This window comes from Coloeus monedula, assembly GCF_965178545.1.
Source record: "Coloeus monedula genome assembly, chromosome: 22".
Lineage (NCBI taxonomy): Eukaryota > Metazoa > Chordata > Aves > Passeriformes > Corvidae > Coloeus > Coloeus monedula.
Genome location: NC_138802.1, coordinates 1,587,981 through 1,597,028, shown reverse-complemented (window position 1 = coordinate 1,597,028; position 9,048 = coordinate 1,587,981). Strand labels below are relative to the sequence as shown.

Sequence of the window (9,048 nt, the reverse complement as noted above, 5' to 3'; positions counted from 1 at the left end):
CTGGAATTTAAACAGCCCAGTCTAGCCCGGGGAACAAGGACTGCACAGCCAGCACCTGGCCGGGAGCTGGCTGCACGTGGAGCCGGGAGGAGAAAAAGGCTGGGAAACATCCCCTGCTGGAGCTGTTTACAGCCTGCAGCAGGAACTGCCCGCAGCATCAGGGCCTCGGACTCCCGGGAACGCTGCAGGGGCAAAAAGCAGCGCTCGCTGGAGGCCAGGGAATTGTTTATCAGGAAAACCCAGCCGGTGCCGGCTCCCACTTCTCCTGCAGCTGATTAGAAGCTGATAAGAGGGAGGTGGAGAGAGCTCAGCCGCTGAGCCGGACCCGGCTCAAACCCCACAGAGGTTTATGTGTGTTCTCCCTGGATTTCAGGAGCTTGGGAGCACGGATGTGGGAGCTGGAGGAAAAGAAAATCTCAATATTCTCCTGCTGCCAGCATTTAACCCTGCAGGGAATTCTCTCCCTGCTGCACCGCGGTTGGGATAGGCTGGTTCTTGCCCCATTAAAACCAGCACATCTGGATTTTTTTCCTTGAAAATCAGGAGAAAAAAATCCATGAGCCTACAGCCTTGGATAGGCAGGAATCACTCTAAAGATGTTGGAATTTTGTCCTGCTCCGTCTGAGTCCAGAACATTTTGGTTCCTGACACTGCTGCCCTTCCTTAGGAACTGCTCCCTGGGGTTTCTCCTTGCACAAAATCCCTTCCAGGCTTTAGGCACAGCCTTAGGAGCAAATCCGAGCTGTAAAACAACGCCCAAAACCCGATGGAACAGGCAGCACCCCCAGACATGCTAATGGCTCAGGAAAAAGAGGAATGAGCTGGGTTTGGATGAGGGAGAGAGGGATCAGAGGAATTTCTGCTCCTTGGTGTGTTTTGCCTTTTCTTTCCACCCATCTTTACCTGGTGGCTTGAGCTTATCTCCAGAGATAAGCTGAGCTCAGTGCGCAGGGAACGAAAAGAGGGAAAGCCGAGCCAAGGGAACAGCTTCAACCTCTGGTTTTATTCTTCTGCTTCTCTCTCAGAAACGCTGGCTTGAAGTTTTTAATGGTCCTGTCCTCAACCACCTGTTAAAAATCTTCTTTTTCTTTCCTAATCCCCCTGTTGGAAAGGATCCACGGCTTTGAGAAGATCTCATTCCTGCACCCACACTCCTGCTTGAGGTGGGGATGGTCACTGATGGTGGGGAGGGTTTAATGATGGAAAATGTCAATGTTTGAACCAAAGTGATTCCCATCAAATGGGATCCTGCAGGAAATCCCTGGCTGGAGCCCCTGGGAGCAACCCCATCCTCACAGTTTCCATCTAAATGAATCCAGCAAGGATTAGGATGGAGAACCAAGGCTTTTCATTCCCTTTCTTCATTTTCTTTATCAATTTATGCAGGAAAGGAGCCACAGGAGTCATGAAAATTCCTTGTTTTGCTCAAGGTCACATTGCTTATCCCAGCTTTCTCCTCCACCTCACCTCAGTGTTCCAGGCTCATTCCTGCAGGATTGGCAAAAAATCCATTTAGGACAAGGATTTTCCCACACCTGCACCAGGGAATGGCTTTGGGAAGCACCCAAATAACCCAAATCCAAGGAAATCTCCCACAGTTGCTGCTCCCAATCCTTCGGGATCCAGCCAATCCTGGCTGCAGCTCCCACCAGGCTCATCCCATTCCTCCAAGGGAGGGTAAAAATAAACCCAAACCTCCCACTCACTTTGGGAGCCAAGCCCTGCTCGTCATCCCGAGATCTCGTGGATCCTGGGGAGGGAGGGAGGGAGGGAGGGAGGGAGGAGTGTGGGGTGCCCAGTTTGCCCCAGGCTTGGAGTCACCATTCCCAGTGGGAAAACAGCCTCGGGAACACCGAAACTCGGTGGAGAAGGGGTTAAAATGTGCCTGGGTCTTGTTCAAAAATTAAATTATTGTTATTCCACCAGGGGAAAATGGCCTCAGCTGGACCCAAGTTTGAAAATTACAATTTTTAGTTAAATATTTCCATCCTCAGTGCCCCAAAGGAATGAAAGGGCCCCAAAATGTCACCGAAATGTCACCGAAATGTCACTGAAATGTCATTAAATCCTGAGCCTGGGTGACCAAAGTGCTGCTGCAGGTGACTCAGGGAGCAGGACTCCGAAAATTCCCATTTCCATCCCTCATCCAACATCCTGCTGCCTCAGCCCTGGGAAGTGTTTGCTCCCTCATAAATAGATGGGGGAGGACCCTGAGCTCCAGGGATTGTTATTCCCAGTGGGATGCAGATCTGGGAAAGTTCCATTTTCCCCTGCACTGGGTGTTTCTTTTCCCTGGGAATCCAGCAGGAAATGATTCTCTAAAGCAGCTCCCTGTCCCTGTGGATCCCACAACCTTCATTTGAATCCTAAAAATTTTTTAATCCTAAAGATCTGGTAATTCCAACCCGCTTCTCTCATTCTTTAAAGCTCCTCTTCAGCTCGCTGGAGCAGATTTATATTTTATTTATTTTGCATAAAATTTGTATTTCATTATTTTTAGCTTCTTGAGGAGTATGGGAACGTTGAATCCAAAGCCAGTCCTGCCTGACTGCCCCTATAAAATCAGTGGGATTTAGACAATTCCCTGTCCCAAAAGATTTCCACACTCCCATACATGGCAGGAATGGTGCTCCTCAACCAAATTTTAAGAAGGGACTTTATGGAAAGCCTGGAAAAATCCACAGATGTTTCTTTCCTTGAGGAACTGAACAAAAAGGAGAGTTTGCAACAAATAAGGACAAATTTGGAACGTTTACAACAAATAAGGACAAATTTGGAAGGTTTTCCTCTCCCCCCACCCCTCTTTTGTTTCCTTATCTGCCCACAAATGTAAATTTGCTGCTTCTTTTTTTTTCTGGGTGTCCTTTGACCCACAAAAGGATGGGATAATATTCCAGGTGGGATAATATAATAATATTTTCTATGTTAATCTCCAAAGGATGAAATTCCCTCTCCAGGCCAATCCAAACAGGATTCATCTGGGCCATTGTAGAGCAGCTCCAAGCAGATTTTATGGAGTGTTTTAATTAATTTATAAGCACTTTCCAGGCTTTTAAATTATCCTGGTTTTCCTATCCCAACCATTTTTTTTTTCCTCAGCCAATCACAAGAAGCTTATCTGTTAAAATCTATTAATCTGTTAATTACTATTATCCCTTAATTATCTTGGTTTCTTGGAGAAACGAGAGAAGAATAAACGCCATTTTTAGGGAACTTTTCCTTCAGGAGATTTGCTCTCCCAGGAAAACACAACCACGACCTCTCCACTACCAACAAAACCATGGAAAATTTTAAAACCCCTCAAAAAATAGAATTTCCCAGCCTGGAAAAGAGGGCTCAGCCCCTGTTTGTGCCCTGTTTTCCCCGTGGCTGGGGCAGGCAGGTGTCCCTTATCAGGAGCATTCCAGGCGGGCTGTTTGTCACAGGAACCGGCCCGAGCGGGAGCGCGCCGGGAATGATTCAGTGGGATGGGGAAGGGCAGGTGGAGCAGGAAAAGTCACCTCTGGACAGGAAGGTATAAAAGACACCTGAGCTGCAGCAGCACCAGCCACTCGAGCACGGGGAGCTCCTCGAGGTTTCCTTGCCTTGGAAAGACCTGGGAACAACGCCGAGCTGGAATTCCAAGATTATCGACTCCAAAGGCTCCGAGCCTGAGTGTCCTCTGGGGAGGAGGTGGGAATCAAGAGATCAGAAGATGCTTTTGTCCCTCTAACAGCACCTGAACAGGTATTTACAGCCTTTCCTCTGCTCCCCACCTCCTCTTCCCTCGCTGGGGGTTCCTTGCTGTGAGTTAAAATCCCATTTAGGGATCGTTGGAACAGGGATCATTGGAATGGGGATCACTGGGACAAGAAAAGTGGTGGCCGCTGTCCCGATATTCATAAATGTGACCTCTCTCTGCCTGGTTTTATGGTGGAAAAATGTTTCTAGAACTTATAAAAAGTATTGAATTACTTCGTTTGTGTCTCTCTCTCCAGAATGGTTTTGTTATTTCCCGCTGTTCCCGAAGCTTCTGGAAAAGCCCGGGTAAAGAGCTGGGAAAAGGAGACAAAGAGCTGCAGGCTCTGAATCAAAAAAATGATCAGAAAATCAAACAAAAACCCCCCGAACCTCAAATAATTCTTTTAAAAAGACACAGAAGGGGAAGGTTGACGTGTCCCACAGGGCAGAGCTGGAATTAAAAGTCTCCTCCTCTTTGTATCTCCCGCGTTTGATCCAAATCCCTGTGTTCCAACTGATCCAGGGCCCACAGAATCCCAAAAATCAAAGTATCAAACAAAAGGTATAAAATAGAACAAATAGAATAAAATCATAAAAATAAGTAGAATCTCAATCTATTAAAACTAAGAAGCTTCTGTAAGGTCACAATCGTATTTAGCAAATATGGGGAACGTGGGGGAAAGTTTGGATCTTTATTTAAAAGCAAATTTTGGAGTAAACTTTGAGTTTGCTCTCAGGATTTTGCTGTGGTGGAGCTGACATAGCCCAGACCAGTAAAAACCTCGTGAGAGCAGCTTTAATTTCATAATTCAGATTGTGAAACGAGAGCTTGAGCAAGCCAAGGCTTCTCCCTTTCTCAGCTTCCCTTGTGCCACTGGTTTGCTGCTCAGAATTCCTAAAAAACCCTCAGGAACTGCAAAAAACCTGGGCTTAGGGGGTGGAGTTCTGCAAAAGGGAAGATTTAGTCAAGAAAAGAGAAGAAAAAAAGAAAAAAAACCCCACAGGTTTTCCTCATCTTTGTGCCAGCTTGGGCTCGGATTTGTAATTCATCAGCATCTGCCAGGCTGTGCTACAGCACACACAGGCAGGAAAAAAGAAAAAAAAAACATCAAAACCCATTAAAACTCGCTGCAAAATGCACAAAATTTAACTCCAGGAGAAGCTGCACCCCCTCCCCCCCAAAAAATCCATATTTAAATGAAGAGAAGCACAAAAAAGGAAGTTCTGAAGGGTGGCACAGCTCTGGCTCTGAGGGGAGGAGGATGAACTCTTCATCCTTCAATAATGGGGATTTTTTCCCTGTGGAATGTGGGGAATATTTGGTGTTTCTGACCGCCGAAATTAAGCTTTAAATGCTGGGATGTGGAGGCTCTGAGCGCAGGGCTGTAATTACAGCAGCCACCTGAGCATCGCTGCCTTGTCACGGGCAAATCTCCCGGCAGGGAGGATCAAGCCGGGCTCGTTCCGTGACACATCCCAAAAAAATGTTCCCCGGGCATCCAGCACCGGGGCTGTCACCAGGAATTTCCTCCTGCTTTCGGGTAAAGGAGCTGAAAAGTTGGGTCTGGATGCAGCTGGAGCTGCAGGTGTTGTCTAAAACAACCCACATTTCGGGTGATCCTGAGGGGGAAGAAGGGACAGGAGTTGTTCGTAACCCGATTTTCTGGGATTGGGGGCTCCTGCACACCCAGCACACGGCGCTGGCTCCGCTGCAGGGCTGGGCATAGGGAAGAGCCGCCTTTCCCTTGGGAAAACACACCGGGAACCAGCGGAGAATTCCCCCGGCTCTGCCACCAAGGCCATTTCCTCCTTGCTGTGGCACGGGGACAGCGCAGAGCTGCAGCTTCAGGCTGAGGATTCCACAACTTTGGCAGGCAAAAATGGTGTTTCCCCCTTCTCCTGGGCTTCTCCCGGGATTCCAGCATCCTTGGATGGCCCTGGGCAGCTCCCAGGAGCCGGGATCACGGCACAAAGCTCCCCAAAGAGCCTTTCCCCCCGTTATCTCCCCACTGAACGGTGTTATCTGTCTCTTAGGCCTGCCTCATGCTCCATAATCCCTGAGGGCCTCCCAGACTTAGAGATTCCCTCATGGAATCTTCTGCTCTCCTCCCTGCTCAGGTGCCGGGGAGCACCACCCGGGGTAGGTCCACCTTGTGTTTTTTCTGCCCCAGAGGGAGGAATGTGGTGGGAATGTCGCTCCCATCTCTGCCATTCCAGCGGTGCTCTGGTGGGAAGGGCTTGGTGGGGGATCTCTGCGGGTTCCTTGGCTCTCTGCAGGTTTGACTTCACCTTCCAAGCTTCCCAGAGGTTCCCTGTGTCCTTCCCAGCTCTGCTCCAGGCTCAGGATGCAGTGGAAGTCACAAAGCGCTCTTTGTTCCTTTAAGGGGTTGAGCCCAGAGCCGGTGTTTCCACGTGGTTTAAAAGAAATCCTGTGCTTTCCTTCTCTTCCAGAGTCTCCCAGGGCTCTGCTCCTCTCCGGGGGCTCCATCATGTCCTGCTTCTCCCAGCTGTGGCACTCCAGCACTCCGGAGTCTCCCACCAGCCCCGTGCCGGCGTCTCCAGGAGAAATCCCCATCCCCATCAGCCCCATCGTCGTCACCTCCCCCACAGATGGCAAAAGGAAAGGCAGATCCCCCACGGGCTCTCCCAGCTCTCCAAATCCCACCTCTCCCAAGCCAACCTCGCCCGTGGAATGCTCCATCTGCTTCAACACCTACGACAACACCTTCAAGACCCCCAAACTGCTGCAGTGCTCCCACGTGTTCTGCCTGGAATGCGTGGCCCGCCTGAGCACGGGGCTGCCGCCCAACCAGCCCGAGGACCTGCTGCCCTGCCCCTTCTGCAGGCAGCTCACCAACATCCCCCAGGAAGGAGCTCCAGCCCTGGAGACCAGCAAGGAGCTGCTGGCCACGCTGCCCCCGGAGCTGCAGCAGGAGAAGGTGCTGTGGATGGAGGGCACCAAGCTGTGCTGCCGGCGCGCCTCCGACGACCCCGAGAACCCCGAGTCGTGCATCTCCATCGACGTGGCCATGAGCAAACCCGAGAGCACCGAGGCTCCTCCCACGGGGCTGGCGGGGAGGCTGTCCCGCTGCGACCTGTGCGACGACTGGAAGCGCATCGTGCTGCTCTCGGCCCTCATCATCATCCTCTTCTGCATCATCCTGTGGCCCGTGCAGTGCGCGCTCAAGACGGGCAACCTGCGCTGCTTCACCAGGACTGTGGCCATGAGCAGGCCCGAGTACCTGCCCCCCAAAGCCACCACGGCGGCGGCTTCGGTCACACAGCCGCCCTTCCAGTAGTGCCAGAGCTCCTGGATGTGCTCAGGGGTGAGGAACAGGGACAGGACCTGTGATAAAATCCCCTTCCAGTAGTGCCAGAGCTCCTGGGTGTGCTCAGGGGTGAGGAACAGGGACAGGACCTGTGACAAAAATCCCTTTCCAGTAGTGCCAGAGCCCCTGGATGTGCTCAGGGGTGAGGAGCAGGGACAGAACCTGCTGCTGGGACAGGACCTGGGACAAATCCCCTTTCCAGCAGCACCAGGAGTCCCTGGATCTGCTCAGCTCAGTGGGGACACAGGACAGAACCTGCTGCTCTGGACAGCTTCTGGGACAAAACCCTTTTCCAGCAGTGGTGCCAGAGCCCCTGGATCTGCTCAGGGATGAGGAATAGGGACAGGACCTGCTCTTCTGAAAGGATCTGGGATACAACCCTCTTCCAGTAGCACCAGGATCTGCTCAGGAATGAGGAACAGGAACAGAACCTGCTGCTCTGACAGCTTCTGTCACACAGCCCCCCTTCCAGTAGGGCCAGGAGCCTCTGGATCTGCTCCAGGACGAGGAACAGGACCTGCTGCCCTGACAGGACCTGTGACAGAATCCCTTTCCAGCAGCACCAGGAGCTCCTGGATCTGCCCGGCTCCATCCCCACCGCGGGGATGACGAACAAGAGCTGCTGCATTCCTTGGATTGCTGGCAGACCCCACATCCCGCTCTCCCCACACTCCTGTGCCTCTGGAAGGTTCCCTCCGCATCCCGCTGCCACCTCTCCATGGAAACCGGGGCTGGGAAATGCACGGAGAGGTTTTTTTTCCAGGAGTGGCACAGAGCTGGATGCCCCGTGGCAGCGGGAAGCGCCGTTCCTCGAGCTCCCGAGGGAATAAAGGAATATTTTCTGCCAACTGGAGCAGCTCCATGATTATTCCCGTGAGGAGCTGGGATGGGGAGGGCGAGGACACGTCCGAGCTGGATAAACAGAAGGGAAACACCCACATTCCACAGGCTGGGAAGGTTCCTGTGGTGCTGGAGGTGGAGCTGCTGCCTCCTGCTGACAGCCCCGGCCCCATCCCCACGAGCATTCCCACAGAACCCAGCACCCATTCCACTCGTTTTTCCCAAGAAGATGCTTAAAAATCCTTCATTCCCAGCTGGAAGGTGATTTTATACCCAGGGCTGAGCTCTGAGAGGCACAAACCCAGCAGAGCCTGGAGTCACCACATCACCAAACCTCCCCCAAACTTCTCGCTGTTGCCAAAAAATTCCCTTTTTTTTTTTTTTTTTTTTTTTTTGGACAGCTTTTCCTTCCTCATCTTCCAAAGTGTCAGTATTGGGACCAGGCCAATGGCTGACATTCCTTTTTATTGAACCAGGGATGTGCCAGTGATTCCCAGGGAATTCCTGGTGATGCTGGCTCCCAATTCCATGTTTTTATGCAGTATTGTGTGCAAGGATCACACTGGGATGGATTAAATTATGTTTTCTACAATTCAAGGTGTCCCTGTGTGGAATGACTCCCTGTTATCCCTTTTCCCTTGCAATTCCAGCTGCATTCCCAGGTCACTGTGAGCCTGCAGCTTTATCCTGAAAATTCACACTTTCTCCCATTGTCCCAACTGAGAATTCCCTCTGTGCTTCCCTAATTTAACCTGGAAAATGAGAAGCTGCAAAACCTCTTCACCTTTCCCAGCTGACTGATGCTTCCAGTCTCCTTTTCCAGCAAAAACAAAATCTAATCTGGAATAAAAAAGGGCTGAAGGAATGGCAGGAGTAGCTCGAGTTGGTGCTGTGTGGAATTTTTGTGGAAAACTGGGCAGGTGTCAGCGACAGAAATGGCTCCAGGCACTGGAAAATCTCCTGCCAAAATCCCTGGGCTTGCCAGGAATCCTGAGGGGTATCATCCCACCCATTCCCTGTGCTTCCCAAGGAAAGGGAGCATTCCCAGCACCAAATTCAGTGGGAAAAGGAACTCACCGAGGCTTCAGCTGGAGAAGGCACTTCCATTTTTCCTCAATAATTTGGGATCAGCCCAAATCCTTGGGAGGGATTTATCATT

The 9,048-nt window shown here is 51.2% G+C and overlaps 1 protein-coding gene across 1 annotated transcript; it reads left to right on the top strand.

Annotated features, from left to right (window-relative positions):
* Window positions 1-5,808: 5,808 nt before the first annotated feature.
* Window positions 5,809-7,019, top strand: RNF223 (ring finger protein 223; the record flags this gene model as incomplete). The annotated part of the gene is made up of 2 exons (XM_082295573.1): window positions 5,809-5,860; window positions 6,172-7,019. The coding sequence occupies 2 exons, from the start codon at window positions 5,809-5,811 to the stop codon at window positions 7,017-7,019; spliced, it is 900 nt and encodes a 299-aa protein (XP_082151699.1).
* Window positions 7,020-9,048: the final 2,029 nt, after the last annotated feature.